At 43.5% G+C, this 23,672-nt stretch overlaps 1 protein-coding gene across 2 annotated transcripts; it reads right to left on the reverse strand.

Moving 5' to 3' along the window:
- Positions 1–1,108: 1,108 nt before the first annotated feature.
- LOC107390231 (alsin) lies at positions 1,109–22,784 on the reverse strand. 2 transcript variants are annotated; one of them, XM_015966829.3, is made up of 41 exons: positions 22,626–22,784; positions 21,745–21,914; positions 21,267–21,427; positions 20,878–21,090; positions 20,615–20,805; positions 20,490–20,522; positions 20,224–20,415; positions 19,781–19,905; positions 19,449–19,687; positions 19,272–19,359; positions 19,004–19,176; positions 15,997–16,165; positions 15,828–15,924; positions 15,636–15,713; positions 15,354–15,566; positions 15,099–15,270; positions 14,825–15,020; positions 14,655–14,720; positions 13,869–14,028; positions 13,653–13,784; positions 13,235–13,363; positions 12,894–12,917; positions 12,087–12,157; positions 7,805–7,871; positions 7,543–7,721; positions 7,332–7,397; positions 7,128–7,226; positions 6,881–7,045; positions 6,650–6,761; positions 6,412–6,489; positions 6,134–6,270; positions 5,854–6,006; positions 5,600–5,714; positions 5,349–5,506; positions 5,166–5,249; positions 4,891–5,070; positions 4,780–4,825; positions 4,129–4,190; positions 1,790–1,939; positions 1,610–1,706; positions 1,109–1,363 (listed from the first exon to the last, which is right to left on the reverse strand). In XM_015966829.3, exons 2-41 carry the CDS (start codon positions 21,762–21,764, stop codon positions 1,325–1,327), a joined length of 4,929 nt encoding a protein of 1,642 aa, XP_015822315.1. In that variant the 5' UTR covers positions 21,765–21,914; positions 22,626–22,784; the 3' UTR covers positions 1,109–1,324. The 2 variants fall into 2 exon arrangements, with proteins under 2 accessions (XP_015822315.1, XP_015822317.1); XM_015966831.3 differs by lacking the exon at positions 12,894–12,917.
- Positions 22,785–23,672: the final 888 nt, after the last annotated feature.

Genomic DNA, 23,672 nt, shown 5'->3' on the forward strand with positions numbered 1-23,672 from the left:
ATATCAGGCATTAAAATTTAATATGGCAAAATATCGGTATCGGTTTATATCGATATCGAAAATAATGAGTCAGCAATATCGGTAAAAAAGCCAATATTCTAAATATTTCAAAGACTTTTTTTTCTTCAATGAATAAACTCTAAATATTTCTTTTTCTTTGACCCATAACTTTTACAGTAGCAATGAGAATACATTTTAAAGTGGGGATGTAAGAAAATATCGATATGGCAATATATCGTGATATTTTTCCTGCGATATACTGATATTCAAAAGCTGTGTATCAAATTTTTGAAAAAAATTACGTGCAAACATTTGTGTGTTTCTTTTCGTTTGATGCAATTCAAACGCCGACCGCTAGTTGGCAGCAATGTGCAGAGGATTTTGTTTCCACCATTGAAACAAAATCCCTCTATTATGGTTCAGATACCTCACGCTAAACATATTAAATATCAGTTTGGACTGCTCATTGAATTTTCCTACTATAAAGTCAGTCTGAAAAAATCGCTAATATCATCTGGCCGAATGTATGGCAAAATACATCGCAATACAACGTATCGTTGTCTCTGTATCGTGATACACATCGTATCGCCAGAATTTCACCAGTACACATCCTTATGTTAAAGTTACTAAAAGTACCGGTTGTGGTATATTTGATACATTTATGAGAAAAATAAAATAAACCAACATTCCTTGTAATGTTATCCATGATTAGATGTGCAAATGTTAGAATAAACAAAAACAAACATATGTATTTATATTAAACTTTGTTAGGTTAGCTACCCAATGAGGTTTGTGTACCTTTCCAGTTTATTCAAAGGCTTTTTATAATAAAAATACTTTAATTACAGTATTTTGTATAAAATATCATATAATTTATACACAATCTGCTAATTAAATATTTAACCAAAAGTTCCCTTTCTGGAGAGATTAAATGTTAGAAAAATATATTTTTGTTTTATTAGTAGTTTTATTATTAGTGATTTTTGTTTTAAAGATCATTAAATTAGATTAGATATAAAAAATGTACATTAGACCATTTCAGCGGGCTATTCTGGTATCTTCCTTTAGAAAAAAAATAAACTGTACTAACTACTGTAAAAACAAAAAATTAGAAATGGTGGAAATCTTGTGTGTGTAAAACATTTTTGACGTCAGCGTGTAGCTGAAATCAGTGACCGTGAAGTTGATTCTGGTCTCAGAGATGTTGATGATTAACAAATATCCAGGAAAGGCGAGAAGTCCGACCTCGTCCGTCCGCCAGCAGGAACCTGGTGATGTGACTGGTTTTGTTTCCTCGTTACCTGGAGCCACTTCCTGTCTGCTCCTATGTAGTGGATTCATGCTGGATCTGGATGTAGCAGGCCTGCAGCAGAAACGCTAATGTTTACTCACTACGTGTTGAAATAACAAACTGATCTGTAAAAAAACTGCATGCAAACTACAAATTTAATTATATTTATATTATAATCATGGAAAATCCCTGGTAGAAACTGGGAAAATCATCAAGTTTTCAAAGATTTTTCAGGAGTCATTTTAATCTTCATACTATTCCAGAATTAGGAATGAATGAATGAATGAATGAATGAATAAAAAGCGATGAAGTCAAGACCTTCAGTGTCGTGAACATCAGTCCCATCTCTCCGTGCTGAATGTTGGGATCCATCAAGTCTTCTATCAGGCTGACTTCAGCTCCCAAGTTTCTGATCCTGGACACAGAATGGATGGAGATGGAGAGGAATATTTACAGCCAACAGGATGAGACGGAGAACGTCAGCGTCCGATCGCACACCTCGCTCTGAGCACCACGTAAAGGAAGAGTGGGAACAGGTCATCCATGCACCACAAGAAATCTCCATCCAGGAAAGGTTTCTCCTCCAGCGTGAGCTCCTCAAACGTCTTCTGGATCACCACGAGTTTATCAGCAGGTGTGAAGGTAGTGCTGTGTGCACAAGACAGAACATCAACACTGCAAAACGTACAAAATCAGGTAGCGTTTAGTATAATGTAGTACTGTCTTATACTTTCTGGTATTCTGGATTGGGAAAAACCTGCATTAATCTATTAATACATTCTCAGAAAGTCCAAGATTATTGTGATGTTGAAACATTTCAAATGTAAAAGAATAAAATCTATATTTTTTAATCAAAGGCATACTTTGATATTCTTTGTTGAATCGCTTATTTGCAAGAAAAGAGCCAACAATTCCAGAGGTACTTCACTCATATTTTAATACATTTGCAGTTGTCCTTATCGGGAATGAAGGCTTTGTAAGTCGTACTCTGGGGAAACAAAGCTCTGGTGCACCTGTTTGAGGATGCAGAAGTCAGCCGGAGGAGAGAGTAGCTTCGGACGGCAGGAGGTGAATTCTTACTGATATTTGGACATCTCTCCTCTGACTGGCTAACAGCAACACAACTCTTTCGCTGACTCGAATTGCTCTGCAACGTTGATGTTTTATCTCTACAAATAACACAAGCCTCAACGAGTTCTGCTGTGTGGTGAAGTCGCTAATGCTAACTGTTAGCTTCTACTAGCCTTCTGCTGTTTCCTGGGCGCTAAACCAACAACAGCCTTCCCCGTCGTGAGTCAATATGGGTGAGTCTATGAATGTTAAAGTAGCTTTTCGGCGTTTTCCCCGTTCAGAAATGATGTAGGATTTTTCAGAAACCCGTTAAAGTGATCATGTACTGTGATAATGTAAGCAATACCAACAGTGGGACGTAGATCTGTCAGGATTTTCTGATCCTAGAGTTTCACCATCTATTTTCTATCAGAAGCTAATGCAGGAGATAGGTGTAGGAGACTATTTTCATGTTCAGCCTGTATGGAAAACTCAGTGACCGATTACCGTGTTTTCCACACCATAAGGCGCTATTAAAAACATTTGGTCTTCCCCTGAACCGGCAGTGCACCTTTTAATACGGATGCACCTTTTATACACGTATTAAGGACGTGAGTGATGCCAGCCACACCTGCGTCCGCAGGAAAACAAAGAGCCGGCCCGTAGCGCCGCCCACCCTTCACGAGCGGCGAGCAGAAGCGACTCCATTCGTCTCAAAGCTGCAGCGTTAGCACGAGAGATGGACACTGCGGACTTCATAGGAGGTCCTTCCTGGTGTTTTCGCTTCATGCGGAGGTGAGCACTTTAGCGCTTTCTATCCGCACCAGAACTACCGTCTCGCAGCAGCTACCCGCCGACTACGCCGAGAAGCTAGAGTTGTTCCGCTCCTGTTGCACTAGGAAGATGGCTGACACAAACATCCAGCCCCAGCACATCCCCAACATGGACGAGGTCCCGCTCACCTTGGACATCCCGGTGAACCGGACCGTGGAGAAAATGGGGACCCGCACGGTGTCTGTGCGGACGACCGGCCACGAGAAACCTTTAAGTAGGACGCTGATTGGCTGTGCGCCCAATAACCAGGTGAGCCTTACGGGGCGGAAAATACGGTGTTTATTTAAAAATGAAGTACAAATGTTTTCTCAGTGAATAACCTCTTTAAAGACAGACACTGATCAGAAAGAAAACGTTGAATAAAAACAAACACCCGTGTTTTTTTGCCCTAGATAATTTATGACATGAATGTTTGAAGATCTGACTTTTCTTGCAGATTTATGAATTTTTCTCAGTTTTATTTTTGCATTTAATCACAGAAATTTACAAAATACTCCAAGTTGTGAAAGAAATCTTGTAATTTCAGGGATTTTTTGTGTCACAATTTTGACCCCCATCCCTGTTACCCCATCCATGCCTTACTACTGAAATATTATTACAAGCTTTATTCGTCTGCCCCCCAGAATCAAATAAATCAATGAAGATCTAATATTATAGAATCATAGCCGTTTCTGTACTAGCTGCAGTGGCCATCTTGTTTTAACATCAAACATTAGTTTATGTCTAAAGATTCATTAAAATTCAACCTGTAGTTCACAAGATAATTTGCTAACACACACACACACACACACACACACACACACACACACACACTTCTCCAGCTAACCATAAGCCAGAAAGTGCCTGACAGGCTAAAATCAGGGCTGAATTTGCTCGGTTCTTCTGACTTTTGTGTCTCTGCTATCAAACACCACTGATGATGTTTAAACCGTGGCAGGTGACGAGGGAGCTACCTGATCTGCTGAAGCGTCTCTACAGCAGAAACGAAGCAGGCGTCTCTACTGCTGGACACGATCTGTGATCAGTACAAAGGACAGTTAAGGGGGAAAAGACCGGGATGAAATGCAGTTCGTATCAACAGATGGATGGTGAGTTTAAAGTGACAGTGTGTACTTTTCCTGGCGGCAGGGGGCAGTAGATACCTAAGTCATTGCAAGTAAGTAGTATTTTTGTGTTGGGAGTAAAATCTTACCAACGGATGCCCATTAGGGTCAAAAAGCCCAGAGGGTGCAAACGTCAGCAGAATAACAAGCACACCAGACTCCCTTTCATCACTTACAACTAGCAAAGAGGTAAAAGTGTAAAACAACGTTTATGAATGGTGAGTTTTGTAAATCTGTAAATGCATTTTGATCTCATGGGCTCCCGTAGAAGGAATCATGGCATCTAATATGGCGTCGCCCAGAGACATAGACCCGCTCCCGTGTGTTTTAGACCAGATTTCTTTGGTTATTTGTGACAAACTGCCAATATTTTTCAACAACTGGGCATCATTTATGTCATTCTTAACAACATTTCGACGGATATTTCCGGAGATTAACGGTAACAACTACACATTGTCTCGTTTAAAACAAGTTTAAAATGTTCACAAGAAAAACGCCGACCTGTTTCTTCTCCCCCAGAATCGACATCCAGTGAGGCCAAAACTTCCTGTGAGAAAAACCAAAGTTTACGTCGAGCATTCACAAATCTGAACTTCCTCCAGACGGACTCACTCCTGAACGCCCAGGAAGCTGAGCAGGGATTGGTCGGGATGTTTGTTGAGTCGGAGGATGCGCTCCCAGTACTGCGCCTCCTCCTGCTCCTTCTGCAGACAGTAGAGGGTAAAGAGAGGAGGGTAGAGTCGAGGGAGCAGCACTGGGAGGAGCAGGGAGGAGGTGCTCATCACCACAACGCTGATGGAGAACAAAACAATGAAGTTTAACTTCTCATCAGATAAATATTGCTGCACTCGTGTTTTATTTGAGGGATTTAAATGTTCGACGCCGACCCGTGCTCCAGTTCGGAGTTGCGTCTGGTTTGGGAAGGTTCTGGGATGACGCCTCCATCATCAGGTAGGCCCGGAAACAGAAACCTGCAGGAGAAGAAACAGACATTTATAAATGTGTTAAATGTAATGATGTTCTCAGTTTGTTGCCTGGCGACAGACGGAGCAGCTAGGAGAAGAAGCTACCTGATGATGGTGTAGAAGTGTGCGAGGTATGCCTGGAGCTCCTGGACAGCCTGCTGGAGTAACCTCCGATTGGACCCCACGCCGACGTAGGTCATCCTGTAGGCCGTCACCAAAGTCTCCACCAACCAGCCTAACGGGTGGTGGGGGGTCTCACACGCCTCACAAGCAACATGAACAACTGTTATCATCATCATCAGCAAAGAAACAGGTCCACTCGCATTTATAAATAAATAAATCCCAGTCACTCGTACCTTAGCCAGGTACCTCCTTGTGCCGTCGTAATTCTCAGTGGTCACCGGTTCTCCGTACTGAGGAATAAACTCCAAACTCTCCAGGACTTTACTCTGAGATTTGCTGAGGTCCGGACTACACACACACACACACACACACGCACGCACACACACACACACACGCACGCACGCACGCACGCACGCACGCACGATTAGATTCTGTCGATGATACTATAAAGCCTAAAAACAAATAGAGGCCCAGTGATTAGGCCCACCCCTGTCGCCTTGCCGTTGTTATGGTAACAGCAATGTTCTCCCAGGCTGCGGTCCTCTCTCCTCTCCCAGCGGCATCGCAGCCCAGTCGGCTCCAACACTCACCGAACACACAGGTCCACCTCTGAGCTGCAGGCACCACGTACTGCCCCAAGCTGTGTGTGTGCATGCCCGTGCACACACACACACACACACACACACAAACACACACACACAGCGAGAAATAAATCAGACTTTGTATTTTCACACCGCCGAGCCCAGAGAGAACAGAATGACGCTCACTGTGGGATGTTTTTTTCTTTGTGGTCTCGTTCCTCCAGGGCAGGTTTGGTGTACGTTCCCGTCACCTTCAGGCCTTTTCTCCACTCTCCAGCAAAAGCTCCATCCAGACAGTCGCCGTTGGCAAGAGTCAAGACTCCCTGCGAAGCAAGAAAGCAAAGTACACACACAGTCATGCCAAAATACACGCTGGTGTGCAGCGACAAACAACAACAACACTGGTAGCTAAAAAGAAGTTACAGCTGAAGTTTTAAAGCCAGGTAAACATTTTAGGGTTTTACATTCCCGCTGATGGTCCAGTTCTCAGAAAACTCCCCATGAAAAACGGTGTCGTCCTCTGAAATCAGCAGACCTGGACCCTGACAGACGAAACACAAAACTCAGGCCTTCGACACACAGTCTGCACCTCAGCAGGAAAAGAACAGGAAGCGTTTCTGAAGAACTTTATGAATAAAAAACTATCTAATAGTTTGTAATAAAGATGTTTTACAGCTGAATGTCTGCACATCAAGGACTTACGATCATCTTGTTGTCCTTAAACGTGCCTTCATAATAAAGGCCGTACTGGGTGACGACCACGGCGTTGCCGTGGCGCTGGTCCTCCAGCCACATCCCCATGTACTTCTCACCTCTGCACAAACACAGATGAGAACAGAGTCTAAAATACGCAGTTTATGCATACATGAGCTGTTTACAGGATGTTTACTATGTTGTTTAAGCAGCGGTCCGTGGCAGATCCGACGGGCAGACCTGGTGATGTCATCGTTGACTCCATATCCCTCCTTCTTGTCGTGAACCCAGTTGCCGATGAAAACACTGGAGGAGGTCCGGGCCAGTTTACCGGAACTCTGCATGCCGTAACCATGACGCTGTCCATCACAGAAACAGCCCTCGTACACCTCACCGCTAGCATACCTGAGTCAAACACACACACACACACCAGATGACAGAGTGTACGCTGGGTTCTGCTGCTTCACACCCTCTCTCTGATACTGACTTGTACTTCCCAAAGCCGTGGATCTTGCCTTCCCTCCATTGTCCCTGGTAGGTGTCGGGTTTGTCCTGCCCTTTGTTGGGTATTAAACACTCTCCGTAACTAAAACCAAAACACACAGAAGAGTTTTGGTCAATCACAACAAAACTCTATTTTAATTTTTTTAAATGAATAAAGTTGATTTTCTGCTGCTAGACCAATTCTCACCCATCCTCCAGTCCATTCTTAAAGTTTCCTTTGTACGTTCGTCCATCTGGCCACTTCATGGTTCCTCTGAGGAGGAACACTCACACATGAATACGTGTCTTATAGTGTTTTCTTTTAGCGAGTGTGTGTGTGTGTGTGTGTGTGTGTGTGTGTGTGTGTGTGTGTGTGTGCGTAAACAGTGACAGATCTGAACCCAGATGACCTCTCTGACCTGCCATGGACCCGTCCAGCGTGCCAGCTTCCGGTGTACTGGGCGTCTTTCAGTCGTTCATCCATGGTGAACATGTAGGAGGTGGTGCGTGACATGGCAGTGACTCCTGGTGATGACCTCTGACCTCCACCGCCCAGAACCTGGTCCACAGCTTGGTTGAGAGATCTGAGCCACTTGTTCTGAGGAAATAAACGACAAAGAAATAGAAATCAAAATCAGAAAAAGAGATCAGACAGCACAAGAGGACAAAATATAAATGAACCTTTTCTTGCGGCGTCGAGGCCACGAGGGTGAAACTCTCCTCTGGACATGTGATTTTGATGGCGTAGCTGAAAATGTACAAGAAAGGGACGTTCACCCACTCATTTACATTGAAATTACACTAAAAATGAGAAAGAAATTAAAATGTTTATTTATGTCATATTTAAAGAAAGTCATAAACTACAGTTAGGGCTGGGCAGTAAATGGAAAATTTATCGTTATCAAAATTTCCAAGTGGTGCTCGCTGCAGAACCACAAAGGTGGAGCTGCACCAGAAGGTGGAGCTGCACCAGAGTCAGCCCCGCCCATTCCTGAATCAGCCCCGCCCATTCCTGAATCAGCCCCGCCCATTCCTGAATCAGCCCCGCCCATTCCTGAATCAGCCCCGCCCATTCCTGAATCAGCCCAATTCCTTCCAGTTGTCAGACTTGATAGCATTCTGGAACCATAGAGGGTGTTATAGCTAGTTTCATCTAAAATGCAAGATTGAGGACGGAGTTGAGAAGTGAATTGAACAGTTTTTGTAAAGGTTCCATATAATTAAAAATCTAACTTTTGTAACTTTTTAATCATGTTATATTGTCATTTCCTCATAAGAAACATGCCAAAGCCATTTTTGGCCTCATTCACACATTTCCCTCCCATCTCAGCTTCAATTTGGTCCTCTCCTCCGAAGCGGGTCTGTTCTTGGTTCTCAAATCTGGATATTCTGTGAATTTTCTGACAAATTATTTCTGAAATGACTTCTACTGAGACACCGCTAGAAAAACCATACATCCCATCTACAAAGACACACTGGATGGCACAGTTACACGTGACGCCACCAGCTTGTTGTCAGATGTAGTGGTGAAGTGGTTGTGCAGTCAGCTGGCATGCAGTTTTGCGCAGGTTGGCCTCCCGGTGACGGCACAAACCTTTTTCTTCTTTTCTAGCTACACTTGCCAGTACTATGTTTTTAACCATTTATTGGTATACCGTTTAAAATATAATGACTAATGTGTTTTTTTATTTATTCGTTTATTTAGCCAGTGTGAGTCCATTTGTGAGCAGAGTTTCAACTAAAATGCTGTTTAGGAACGATCAAATTCAAAGAACTTTTAGAGACATAAATATTTTGCAGAAAATAAACATTACAACTAAAATATGAACAAATTAAATGTTTCAGCTGGCTAAATAGATTGATGCCGACCCCACCGAGTCGAACCAACATCAGCTGAGGGGAAAGCAAAACTTAAAATCGACGCTCTTGCCATTAGACCACCAGAACACACTAAAATTTGTCCTTAAATGCTGCTTTAGCCCGGTTCTGTTGGAGCGGCTACGGACAGATATTCGCTAAAAGAAACCTTTTCATTTCGGGATATATTCAGGCTTTGTCATGTAGCAAGTTATATTTATCTTGCTTAATTGGAGCATAGAACATAGCATTAACATTTGTAAACTAGTAACAGCCGTAATTCATGTGGGTCAGGTTAGTTTGCGATAAAATAAAAAAAAAACAAAAAAAAAACAGAAGAAGTCAGTGGGCTAGGCTGTTTGCGTGAATGGGCGGGGCTGACTCTGGTGCAGCTCCGCCTTTGTGGTTCTGCAGCGAACACCCTCTCAAAATTTCTGACACTTATTGAGATAATTTTTCTCATGTTAATAAATTTGATAATAAAAAATGAAAAGGTGTGTGTAGGTTGGCAACATTCATGTCCCAGCTTGTACTGGTACCGCCTTGAGTCTCAACGTAACATAGGTGACAGCCCCATCTAGTGGACAACTCTTGTTTCCGCGTATACCCCTGGTTCTCGTCTATTTATCGTTATCGGGAAGAAATCCTCAATATATCGTGATGTTGATTTCAGGCCGTATCTCCCATCCCCAACTCCAACGCTGGGTTGATGGAAAAAAATTCTCCGTAAATTAATGCAAAATTTAAGAAATAATATAAAGAGTAAATAAGTAATCTTTATTTATTTTAAAGAGTATTAAAGTGTACATAATTGATCAGTATAAAAGGCATAATCTATATTAATGTGTGTGTATAATGCTCTGCTAGGTGACATGAGAGAGTATTTGTATCTGCGGGTATCAGAGGCGAGGCTGAGCACCCAGAGAGCTGTCCTTCCTGGCAAGATTAGTTTCAGTTTTGTACATTTTCACACAATTTCATTGCCATGTTTGTAAAATAAAAGCAAAACACTATTTTCCACAAATAAAAAAAAAAGTTTCACAATCACAAATAGTGCTTTAGGGATTCTGCTATTACAGTAATCTAGTCCAGGTTCAAAGGCTCTAGGTCAGCGATCCCCAGCTCCCTTCCCAGAGGGCCGGTTTCCAGCATGTTCACTGTTTTTCCTGCTTCAGCACACCTGATGTTAATCAGCAGGCCTGATGAGCTGCTGAACAGACGACTCAAGTGTGTTGGATTAGGGAAACAACTAAAACATGCTGGATACCGGCCCTCGGGGAAGGGAGCTGGGGTACTGGTCTAGGTGTCCATATGTGGCTCAGATGCAAAATAAATAGGCCTACATAAATAAATAAAATGCTGAAATCAATGTTTTAACTTTCACAAAAGAGATAAAGTTTTAAAAAAATCAGAAACTATGTTTTAAGGACTCTGTCATTATGAAATGAGCTAGTCCAAGTTTGATGTGTTTTATAATAAGAGCGGATTAAAGAGGGAGGGACACATTGGTTGGACTTGCCACTAAAAGTACCAGTTTTATAATTTTTAATATTTTTTTAATCGTTTGTGTATTTTTACATAATTTCCCGCTAATATCAGCATCCCACTGAAAAATATCCACTCTCTTTTTGCAAATATTTTTCTTTAAAACCAATTAGAAACTAAATGACGTTTTTTTCAAAAATGTCAACAAATTTCATTTAGTAGATTTAGAGAGAAGGCAAACAGAGATCACCGACTATAATCTGAAAAATCTGATCTAATGTTGGATTTATGACATTTTCTCTCAGAATTATACAACAGCCTGTATTTGTATAGCACCCTCTTAGGGTTCTACAACCCCCCAAGGCACTTTACAACACAATCAGTTATTCACCCATTCACACGCAGGGGGTGATGAGCTACGATGTAGCTACAGCTGCCCTGGGCACACTGACAGAGGCGATTAGAACCTAAATTGGCTTCACTGGAGGACTTGAATGAGCAATACAGACTTCAAGGCAGAGAGGAAAATTATCTCTGCCTGATCCAAACAAAGTCTTGTTATCCAATCTGACGCCAAGGCAGCCTTGAGCTGCTAACAACAAACCCCACGAAGGAAGGAAAGCAGACAGATGCTGTGAATCCCCCCCCCCCCCCCCCCCCCCGCCTTCAGATTGTGGACTTCTGCCTAGCGAGGTCATCAACCTGCAGGAACTCAAATGTGCTCTATGCTCCTCCCAAGATCTCCCTCCCTCCTCTGGATACAGCTGGCTGAGCGCCACACAGGGCTGCTCCCACTGGGGAAACAGGATCCCAGACACCCCCCACCCCCACCCGCCTCCCTATCGGAGTCTCATGTTGTGAACTGTGATGTTCGTGCTTATATGTTTGAGGCCTGCCAGGAGTAACTCTGGTATGCCTTTTTTCCCTCCCCCAATTTATCCTCATGTAATTCCCTTTTCATCTATTAAGGTAGCGCGACTCGTGTTGCGAAGGACCACAGTCACCGATTCTTGTCACGTGTCTTGCCCATGTATGTCTGATCTCTGAATTGTGTGTACTGAAACTCTAATTTCATTTCTCATTAAACATAACCCAACATACTATGTATCAACACTAAACTTGTTTCTTATTTATTTTTGTCCTGATTGTGCCCTGAGCAGTTTTATGACTGAATAAAAACAAATAAAATCAACATAAATTGAAAAATCGTCTCAAATAATCGAGATCTCACTTTCAGTCACAAAAATCGTGATTATTATTTTTGCCATTATCGAGCAGCCCTAACCCATGTTAGGCATTTAGATGCATGTGTAAATGTACATAACAGTGAATATGTATGCATACAGAGAGGTGTGAATATTAATGTGTACATGTACACAAAGAATTATCGTTTTGACAAGAAACTGTAAATTCAAGGATGAGCTTCCTTTTCAGATGACTTTTGTTTTTCTTTCACGCATTGTTTTGTTAAAAATAAACGCTCTTTTTTTGTTTAGTAGAATATTTTATTGTTTAAAAAATTAAAATAAAATCTAATAAATAAAAAAGTGTTAAATGTTTGTTGCTTTGTGAACTTAAGCTTTTAAGCTAACTTAAGTCCGACTCATTATCACAAACTCACAGTCCGCTGCTGTCGTCAGTCACTGGTTTGACCCACAAACACGTCAGAGGGAAAACACGATGTGTGGAGAGCTGCAAAGAGGAAGAGACACAAAGCAGGGACAGAAGTTGCAACAATTCTGAAATCCTCACATGAGGAACCGTTACTCGCTCCGACGTTTCTCCATCCTGGCCGTCTGTGGCACAGATGACCAACAGATTTGTCTCGGTTCGTGTTTAGCTGTAGATTTCTTTGAGTTGGAGGAAATCCAAACAACCAAAAATAACAGTTTGAACCTGGAAGTAAAACTCTGTGAGAAGGAAAAATGTTTTAAAACCCACTTTCAAAATAAGACGGCGCATGCAAACACGTCACATTTCAACTCCTTTGTCCCCATCGGTGTGTGAAAGGAAGACCTTAGCAGTGTGTTTCTACAGGAAACTGCACAGAACCAAAGTGTGAGGGTGAGCTCGACAAGCCGCTGGTTAAAGATGCATCCTTACAAACCTCAAACAGACACAAAGCAGCAGTTTTATTTCCTACTGAACACAGAAATCCACCAAACCGTGCACAGAAATGTCAACACAGGAACATCCGTATCATTTTACCCCAAACGATGATGATAATGTTATATTACTTAAAATACCGAGTTCATTTCTGAGAGTTCAAATGTAGACTAACTCTATGGATGAGCTGGAAAATGACCTAAAGTCCCGTGTTGACATTTAACAGCTGCTCTGATCCTGAAACTCAGAAACCTGGACATTAAAAGCTCCGCTGCAGCTGGCTGGAAGTGAAACTAAGACAGAGGATGCCGGAGATACTCACAAAGCTTTGAGAGGGAATTGCACCCTGAGAGAATGAAAGACACGATAAACAGATGAAATCCGAAAATCTAGAATTCACACACAGATCCAGCGGAAAGGCAGACAGACACGAACCCTCGATCTTTCTTATGTTTTATTGATTTAAGTATGATGATGATGTCATTTCTTTTAAACGTTATTAATCATCTTTGTTCCTTTTTCTAACTTAAGCATCGACTTAAAGAATGTTTAGTAAACTATAACTCACCAACAGATGGAAGCTGCTCTTAAATCAAGGGGTGTGTGTGTGTGTGTGTGTGTGTGTGTGTGTGTGTGTGTGTGTGTGTGTGTGTGTGTGTGTACCTGCATGTGCACCAGTACATCGTTGAACAGGATGAACCAGTGACTCGAGAACCGACCCGAGTTCTGCAGGACCAGAGACCTGTTGCTGCTTTCACACACCACGCGTCGCTGCGGGATTTGCAAAGCCTCCTGAAAATAAAAAACTACATTTATACATTAAGAAAAATGAACTGAAGCAGCTTTTTTTATCATATTTACATGCCCAAGTTTTAAATTAACTCTAACATTTTGACTGAAATGTGACAAAAAGATGCCCGTTACATCTGGAAACACATGAACTCATCCATGACCGTGAGATGAGAAACACGTTCAATTAAAAAACATTCAAACTTATTTGTTAAATTAGGATGTTTTTTATTTCTATGATGTAAAAAATGTAATCATATAAGCAGGTTAGTATGAAAGTATTTGCTCTCACGTTAGCTTTTCCCGACTGGGTCTTCCAGAAAACGAAGGTGCTTTCAGCCTCCTTTTGCTTCCTCAGCAGAAACGAAGACAGAGTCTCAAACTGGCTACAGCCCTGATGGAGGGACTGGTACTCCACGGTTAGCTGGAGAAAGATAGAATAACTCATAAGTGACATTAAGGATATCAGGGAAAAGGAGAAAATGGAGCAGAGGGGGTTTGGACCCACCACATCATAGCAGGCTGCCATCTTCAGCAGGACTCGGTTATAGTGGTGGAGCTGCTGCAGAGGCCAGTAGAACATGGAAACCAGATCAACGTCCCCACTAACTAACTGGTCCGGCAGATTCAGCTGAGAGAGCAAGGTCAGCTGGTGTCCCATACACTCACTATGGAGAAACAACAACACAAAGGTTTAGGCTAAAAAATTATCTCCAGGTGAGACGAAGAGCTTAAAGGTTTTCTAAACCATCAACTCAATCATTATTATCAATAATTCATCTTTTCCAGCTATTTCAGTGAGTCGAGGCAGGTGGCTGCTACGGATCCGGGTTCTGTTGGACGTTTCTTCCTGTTGAAGGGGAGTTTTCCTCTCCACTGTCGCTACATGCTAGCTTAGTATGAGGATTGCTGTAAAGGTGCTGAACACTGGTTTAATAATGCAGAGGTCTCTAGTGGGAATGGATTCCTTGTAAGTAGTCTGAGCATCAGATGGCAGGTTTTGGAGTCCTACTTCCTGACTGCCCTGGATTGGATAACAGCAACACAACTTTACCTCTGACTTGCAACGGAGATGTTTTATCTCCACAGATAACTCAAGCCCGGAGGAGTCCTGCTGTGTGGTGGAGTTGCTGATGCTAACTGTTAGCTTCTACTAGCTGGGAAGCACTCAGCTCTCTCTGATGCTAAACAACAGCCTGTAGTGTTGGATAGCACGTCTCTTTTTTCTCTCCTCACACCCCAGCAGGGTGGCTCTCTGATGCAAAAGAAGATGTGAGAAAATAAAAGAGCTCACAGAGAGGCTTTATGGAGGGACTGGAATCCACCCATCACCTGGAAGTCACCCACGGCGAGACAGTACCTAGAGCGAGACACGTGGAAAATCTCATTATCGTTTTATTTCACATTTTAGTGGAAAAACACGAGTAAATCCGCTGAATTACTGCGTCTCAACAAAATGGTTACTTTTTATATATGTCCAGGAAATGCTGTGTGTGTGTCAGCAAGGGAAAGGAAGTGACATCACGACTCTGCGCGTTGTGTAGGAAGTAGCTGAGTGAGGTGGCGTGACGACCAACCAGGACGCTCAGGTGCAGAAAAGTCTCACAAAGGGAGAAGAAGAGGTGTGTGCAGAGCTCGCCCAGCGCCAGACAGACCCTCTCTGGTGGGAGGAAACACACAAATCTGGCTTCAGCTGCTGCGCTTCCTTCTGGATCTCCACACAAACTCAGACAGGCACCTTTTTTACGCAACGGAGTGAGAAAAACCTTCTTAAAGTCGCTGAGCCAGCAGTAAAAACCCCTCTCTCTGGAGGCCAGCTCGTGGATAGCTGCGACAAAACCCTGAATGTTGATGTCGGTGGAGGCGGCACACATCTGACCGCCACTGCGCACGCTGCAGATGTAACCCGTCTGCATGAAAATGGCTGATCAGATTATCATACTGAGCTGATGCACCCTAACCTCCCTCAGATTTTTGTTCTTGACCCACAAACCTCGATGCGGAAAGGCAGCGGGGACGGTCTGACCGTGCAACTCTCCACTTTGGTAGGTGAGCTCTGGCACGAGCTACAACTGAGCTGCTGCTGCGATGGCGGCTGCTGCTGGCCGCAGTACAGCAGCACCGGCTGGACGCAGTCACCATTGGCCAAGAAGAGGGAGTGGCTCTGGCCAGCCGACAGATCCCAAACACGAAGACCACCGGGCTGCTGTGGAAGACCGCAGAGTCAGAGCAGCGAGACACTGCACACGTCCCTCCCGACTGAGGCGGGACTCACCTTTACCCGCTGTGGCACCGTGACGGGACTGTTGACGTGACCCAGCTGTCCACACATGTTGCTGCCCCACGAGTAAACCTGCAACACACACTTCCTGTTACACGCGCAGGAATGCGTTAGAGCTTGTGTGTGTTTCAGGACACCGGAGGGGAATCAGGAAACCTGAATTTATGCAAACTTTGTGTTTGTTACCAGACACTGAGCAGTGAGAGCCAGAGAATGGTGCGACCCTGCGGTGACCTTGATGACTTCCTGTCCTGTCAGAGGCTTGATGCAAAGAGGTTGGAGCCTGGACAAAAAAAGTACACGCGTTTAAAAACAGAGTTTTATAGTGAAATGGTGTTTCACTTGTTTTACAGACCTGGCGAGCTGGTCTCCATGACCCAGCTGGCCCTCAGAACCGCGACCCCAGCTCCACACTTCAGTATCCAGAGACGGCAGTCCGTCTCCTGCCTCGTCGGGGCCTGCGGCCGGAGTCTGAGCCGAGGTAAACGGCCTGCAGACACACGGACGGCGCCTCTGAGGAGACCCTGAACGCAACACCATCAATCATCATAAAACGTTTATTATTATAAATAAAACATCATGGAACTTATTACTCAAACTTAATCTCCTTACATTCTCACCTGCCTGAGATAATCAGGACACACCCAACATGAGTCATACACACACACACCTCATGTACTCTAAAACGACGACACAAGCAGAAGTGAGCTGAACGAAAACGACGGCAGCAGGAATCAAATGATCGTTTCTGTTCTTTCATTCGTAGTAAATCCAAATTCTTGCTAAAACTAGAAGCTTTCTCAGTCCGACTGGACTAAAGACAAACGTTCATCATTATGTTCCTGAAACTTCTGGAAATGGGAAGTTCTTCTGGTGCCAGTTACCACGGACTGCAGACGTCTGCCACTCCACACGTCGTTACAGGAAATACTTCATTTGGTTTATTTTAAAGGTCAACTTTACTCATATTTTAATAAATGTGCAGCGGTCTCTAGGAGGAGGGGATGCCTTGTAAGTCGTACTCTGGGTGAAAAAGCTACAGTGTACCTGTTTCCTCAACTCAAGCTTTATTTCTAAAGCGCCTTACAGGCACAGGGGTGACGCCACAGACAGACATGTATTAGTAATATGTTTATGTTTATGTTATTTATTTAGCAGACACTTTTATCCAAAGCGACTTACAATGTATAACCTATAGGGCATGTTGTGATCTGAGGGGAAACCGGAGTACCCGGAGGAAACCCACGCATGCATGGGGAGAACACGCAGCTCCACGCAGAAAGGCCACAGCCCAGTTTTGAACCTGCGACCTTCGTGCTGCGAGGCAACAGTGCTAACCACTGCGCCACCATGCAGCCATAATAATAACAGGACAAGGATTAAAACAAGAATAAAAACAACATTGCACTAAGAAAATAAAATACAAGCCTTGGGTTAAGGCCAGATCTTTAAAAGCTGTCACCGACGGTGACGCACGCACGATAAAAGGTTTTAGGACCTTTGTTTGCTTTGCAACCTTAATAATTTATCTCCATAAATAACACAAGCCTGGAGGAGTTCAGCTGTGTGGTGGAGCTGCTAATGCTAACGGTTTTCATACAGTCTCCTATACCTATCAGGAAAATCATATGATGGACCGTGACTGCACACGGATCATAAACACAGAACAACAAAAATACAAAAGATGGATTAAGGAAGCCGGAAGGCACCCGGCAGCCGAAACATGTCAGCAAAGAAAGGTGAAAACCTAACGCAGGAGATAGGTGTAGGAGACTATTTTTAGGTTCAACCAGCATGTTTCGTGACTCCACGAATTTTGATGATCAAATTACAGCCAGTTATGAGGGTTTGAGGCCGGGCCCCGCCCTTTCATTTTAAATCGGTTTTGATCGCTCATCCCACCAAATTTCAAGTTGTTTAGCTAAAATCTAAAGGAGCAGTTTGATCAGACGCGGACCCTATAAACAACCAAAACGGGGTCAAAATCGCAACTTCCTGTTTATTTTACAACATAGGTTTCAAAGACTTTTTTATGCGGTTTGGTAAGTTTCACAAGAATAGTCAATTTCATAACTACGTTAAAGTAAATGGTAGGTTAGTGGTACTTTTCTGTTACTAGGGGCACCCTTTCACCATTTCTATTGCAATTTCCCAGATTCCTGTGCTCCCTGACTTTTGAACATTTCTAGACGTGCAAAACTTGGTGAGTTTTGCAATAATAATGAAAATACCATTTTGTGTGCAGGAAGAATAATAGTAAACATTAGGAAAACAAGAAGCCTTCGCAGCGCTTTCGCTTCTTGGGCCTAAACATGTTTTTTCGGCGAAGTTAAGACAAGATACTGTAGAAATATTCAGAGCCTTTTGCTGAACCCGGAAGATAAGGAACAGGACCGACAAACATCCTAACTACATCCCATTAAAGTTCAAAGAGTCCGCTAGAGCCCGGCACGGGCCTAAAATCTGAGCCCCAGCCCGACCCGGCCCGAGGAGGTTTTCAGGGTTCTCTGGCCCGACCCGAGCCCGACCTTTATTTTAACCTTTCATAATGTTTTAGCGTGATAGAATGCTCCGCGTTCTGATTATCTGTTGGAAGCGTTCTGCAGTAAAAAAAAAAAAAATAAATAAAAGAAAGAAAAACAGCATCAGTGCAGCTTTTTTCCTAACAGAGCGTATTTTCCGGCAGATGAAATTTACGAACACTACATTAATTGGATGCGTTTGTAAATTTAATCAGCCGCTCTGAAAATGCGCTCTCCAGTTAGAAAAAACCAGCGATGAGTGCTGTATTTTTTAACTGCAGAGCAAATTTATTCACAGAAAAATAGAATGCTGCTGTTTTCATGAGAATGAACGAATGGTTTCTGACATCAGAGTGGACATAAAATGGCGTGTTAGAATAGGGGCACAATCAGCAGTTTGAGATATCGTTTATAGGTGCGTTTATAAACCACACACACCTTAACTGAGCTAATGGTGTGTGAGAAGCAGGCAGGTGCTGCTGCGTTCAAGTGTTTCAGTTTTTCTATGGATTCCATTAAAAAATAAAGGCGCCCGGCCCGTGTCCGAGGTAATTACACAGTCGTCGGCCCGAAGCCCGACCCGCGGGCCTAGGGCTCCAGTGCAGGGCTCTAGAGTCCGCTACCACCCAAGAATCTGATTAAACTCTAATCATCCCGGTAATCTGACTTTTCTGCCCTGTTGGTGCATTTCTTATACAAATGCAGCAGGGAGATTAAAAGTGTCGACAACAAGTCAAACCAAAAGTTTCCTCAATCTTCTCGTCCAACTCTGGGGAAGAAAAGAAAAGAAGCGTATTTCCCAGAAAGACAGTTAAGCTGTTCACACCCTTCCATTCCTACCGTGGGTGGGGGTCCCGGGATGAGAGCGCCTCCTGCTGGCTGCACTTTTCCCCTTCTGGTGTATGTTTGTCAGGCTGGAGCTCTTCTGCCCCTGCAGGGCCTGCCGCTCCTTCTGCAGACAAAGACGGACTTCTTCTAAACACACAGGAGGAGACGGGTACGACCCAGAGATGCTGCAGGACAGACGGTCAGACGTGTTACGGCCAGGAGTCCGAGTTTGTCTTTAATGTAAGTGAAATGACTGAGAAGTCAACTAAACTGGGCTTACCTGACAGTTTGTCTCTTAGACGCTGAGTCGTCGTTGTAACTGGAGTTTAACAGATCTGAAGATGGAGCTGAAGAAACACAGCTATCATCTAGATAGAGAGAGAGAGACTCCAAACTGAGCCCAGAAAGGAAAACAAAAACAAAGAATGCATCAAACAAAAACAACAGAAATCCTCACCTGAAGTGTGGCTGCTCACCGAGTCTGCATCGCCTGCTGCTGTGGTTCGGTCCGACTCCAACGAATGATCAGAAAGCTTCTCAAGGAGGTTCTGAAGCTCCAGCTCATCAGGGAAGTCCGAGTTCTTGTTGGTTCTCCAGCTGGACACCAAGTGGTCTTTAGAGCGGCCATCGGTCTGGGATTCAGAGTCCGTGCTCTCCTCAGACTCAGCGCTTACTGGAAGAGTCCTACAGAGGTTTCTAAAGAAGAAACAAATGGAAATGTGAGAAAAATGATGACAAGTATGAAAATACGTCTGACAGAGAAGTGTGTCGTGTCTTAGAGACACGTACTGTTTAGAGTTAGAGCGGCATTCCACAGAAAATGAGGGAAAAGTGGCTGCGGAGCCAGGACTGCTGCCAGACGACATTCCCTGCGGATGGAGTCTTCGTCTGGGAGTTTGTCTTCTGGGGGACGTCTGGAACGCGAATCAAAACCGAACATCAGACGGTTAGCGCCGGCTCTGGAAATAATTCTATAACAGAGGTAAACTCAATACGACCACCCCTGCTTGGTGCTGATCATCGGATGGTCGCCGAGTGTTAAAAATGCATCAAGTGTTAATAGAGAACAGGAAGTCTACAGGTGTCCTCTGAACTTACGCACAAAGAAAGATGCAAACAAACTTCTTAACATCAAGCCCGAGCCAAAATTCAACATCTCACTGTGACAAATGTTGTCTAGACGTGCAGAAACATGAACGCATGTGTCGTGTTTACGTGTGTGGGACATTTACCTCGCTTGTCATGACCTCAGTGAGCTCAACCCCGAGGGGGCAGTAGTGAGAATCATCAGAGGTAAACAGCTCGTCTCTGACCGCCGCTGGACAGCGAGGTGATTGGCCTTGTTCCTTTATTTTAGGGGGGTTCGTATCCTGAGCGGGTAAACTTCGAACAAGAGCCAGGCTGTGGTACGCGCCACATGCCACCTGTTGAGGAAAATAACAGAAATCTTCTTCTTCGTTTTTAAGCTTGAAGGCCATAAAAACACCAGAGAGCCCACCTGAATGACGTGTCTTCCTGCTAAGTGCTCGACCTGCAGCCCAAACAAAAACCAAAGCAAATCTGGAGAATAAATCCACACGATACAATAAAGCAGCTAAGTTAATCAGCCGTGACCTAAATGACCTTCTGAGGTTTCCAGACAGGAAAGGTTGTGGTGACCAGGCCAAGCTGGCAGCCGCTCCCCCAGGCCCACAGCTCGTTCCGAGCCGACAGGGCCAGGCTGTGCTCCCGTCCACAGGCGAGGTCAACGACCCGCACCGACACTGGAGGAACGACCTCCGTGTCTACCACGCTGACCGGGCTGGGCTCCGAGACTGTCAGGACAAACGTCTGCTTCATCAGAGCCACAGGAGAGCACGTCAGAGCATCAAATCAAAATGACAAACCTGTGATGTTTGCCGCTGAGCCCCCACACTGTCCTGCAGTGTTCTCCCCCCACATGTAGACATGGCCCTGGTCGATTATGGCTCCACAATGGAATCCTCCAGCAGCCACACGGACCACGTTCTTCCCCCGGAGAGAGACCTCCAACACCGGAGCAGACACCGGGATGCTCAGGCCCTTCCATGACAGCTCTCCAAAAGAAAACACCTGACCACCTGGAAGAAAACACCTGGCTGAAACATCAGTTTCCTGAAATAAATAACAAACTCCCATTTTAAAGAAGGAGCAAAATCCAGGTCCTCACGCCATCTAAGTAACAAACAAAGTTTCAGTTTTGTAAAATGACTCATTCAGAGGCGATCATTACCCAACCCAGCTTTACAGCACACACCTTGTGCCAACAGGAGGCCGTGATGTTCTCCCAGGGAGACCTGCTGAACGGGTGCAGACAGCAGCACCCTCTCTGGGTAGAGCTGATGGCTGCATCCCACTGAACGCCACACATGGAGAAGGCCTCGCTCTGGAGCCGCGCTGGCCTGCTCCTCTGCAGCCCTGCACACACACACACACACACACACACACACACACACACACACACACACACACACACACAAGCTGGTGTTAAAGTGGAAATCAAAATAACACACAACCTGGAAACATTTGTTCTAAAGCACAAAATCCTAAACCTGGAGACTAATGACTGGGTTAACAGTCTTATGTAAAGACCAGATTAAGCTGGATTACATTCCATATGAACCAATAGTGTGTTCAGCCTCTGCAGGCCTATGCATGCCAGCAAAGACAAGAGGAGCACAAATAACACAAAAAAAAAACACACAAACGTCTGCAAAAGAGCATGTCTGTATTACCTTTCCTCTTGGTTCTCCATCACCCCCTGCACTCTTTGCTCCAGAACGCTGAATTTCCACTTAAAGGCATTTTGTTTGAAGTCTTATTGCTGTTTCTTCTGAGTTAATCAGCTGAGAGGAAGAAAGTTGAATCATCTTCTGTCTCCAAATGTTTGTTGCTTATTAAACACCTGTTGGCCAGAGACACACACAGTTTACTGCTCTCGCTGATGAAAACATGATCTCAAAGGCAGCTTACTAATTCTTTTTGAACCCATCGTCTGGGTCACTAACAAAGTTTGCCATGAAGGCAAATCAGACGTTTTGCCTCTCTGTTAGAAAATGTTATTTTTCCTATTTAATCAAACATATATAAACCCCCTAGAGCTGAAGCAAGTTAGTTTGCACAAGTGAAGCATTTATCTGATTTACATAAACTTTCTTATGTTGCTAAAGTACCTGTCTGTGTTGCTTAAAATGTTTTTGTTTTATCAGAAATCTTAAAAAACACTAAAGCATTTGAAACAAAGTAATTATTAGAAAGTATTATGGAGGACAAACACAAACAAATGTTTAATTAAATTACTAATCCAAGTACCAAAACCAGATTATTATTAACATATTTTATTTTTTAACTGCTGCTTAAGAACAAATCCATGGCGCCCATATCCTCTCCCTCTTTAAGCCACAAGTGGCCCGCGAGCCAACACTTGATGGTACTGCTCTATAATGAACTTGCTATAGCAGGTGCTGCCGTTTACGCTCTCTTTACCGACTGACGTCACACACAACGCACACTTACCAAAACATTAAACTATCTTAAAATCGATGACACGATCAAAGTGAAGGTGAGGCTACGATGGCTGCCTTCCATCCCGTAGCAACAAGCTAACTAAACTTACCAACTGCGCTGCGGAACTCGGAGGAAACTCGCCGAGAGGGTGAATGCGGTAACTTTGAATAAGTCCAGTTATGTGGGCGTCACTGCTGAGAATGTGAGCGGGTGAATTTTAACACATTCAAATCAGTGCAGCTCAGTGGAAGCGCAAGTCTTCTTGTTGTTGGAAGGGAACTGTACAACGGCAACCGAGCAGGGACAAACATCACGGATGCGCTTCACTTGTTGCTGCTGCGGCGCGACAAAGAGATGATAATTAAGAAAAGACGTCTCACTTTGATCCGTTTTCCCGTGTTAACGATTTATAATCATGTTGCGATGCTACAAATGCTCGATATTTACAGATATGTACGACCAGCTTAGGTTATATAAAAATCTGTTTTATTTTTGCTTCATTTTATTTTATTTTTTCATGATGCCATACTCATAATCTGTACTTAATCATATTGAGATCAAAATGTGAATATTTTGTGTCAAATAAGCCTTTTGAATTTGCTGATGAATTCACAATTCATAATTCAGTATAGATGATTAAAACCTGATTAATTACTAGTTATTATTTTTGCTCAAATACTGCTGGTGTTATTAAAGTAATCAAACTGCTCATTAACAACCAGATAATTTGAAAATTGTCTGAGCGCAAACTATGGGTAGCAAATGTGCAAATAAAATAACTAATAATGCTAGGATTTACATTTTAAAACTAGAAATTAGCACATAAGTCATGGATAATCATTTCAAATACAATAAGGGAAGTATGTGCAACAAGACTGAAAGACAAATAAGAACAAAAATATATGCATTCTGCATGTATTTTGACCTTTAAGGAAATTAAATGATGTGACATAATGCCGTTTTAAAAATTATTGTATAAAAGCATAACAGCAAATGCATGTTTGATTCTAAAACAGCTGTTTTTATGAGGGAATGTTTTGTGTGCACTTGGACAGCAGAGGTCTCACTTTATCAAGCTGCAAAAGCAGCTCTGACACTCCGAGGGAATACAAGAAGTATGACTAAACTGTGACACACAGACATGCTCAGCAGGATT

Source organism: Nothobranchius furzeri, chromosome 14 (assembly GCF_043380555.1).
Source record: "Nothobranchius furzeri strain GRZ-AD chromosome 14, NfurGRZ-RIMD1, whole genome shotgun sequence".
Classification (NCBI taxonomy): domain Eukaryota; kingdom Metazoa; phylum Chordata; class Actinopteri; order Cyprinodontiformes; family Nothobranchiidae; genus Nothobranchius; species Nothobranchius furzeri.

What these genes read in the sequence shown, in the direction of transcription:
- LOC107390231 (XM_015966829.3), bottom strand. Translation starts at nt 21,764, where the DNA reads ATGGAGAACCAAGAGGAAAG. An exon ending in CACTCCGTTGCGTAAAAAAG is followed by an intron (nt 15,021 to 15,098) that starts GTGCCTGTCTGA and finishes TCCTCCCACCAG; the next exon opens with AGAGGGTCTGTCTGGCGCTG. An exon ending in CCTCGACGCCGCAAGAAAAG is followed by an intron (nt 7,722 to 7,804) that starts GTTCATTTATAT and finishes TTATTTCCTCAG; the next exon opens with AACAAGTGGCTCAGATCTCT.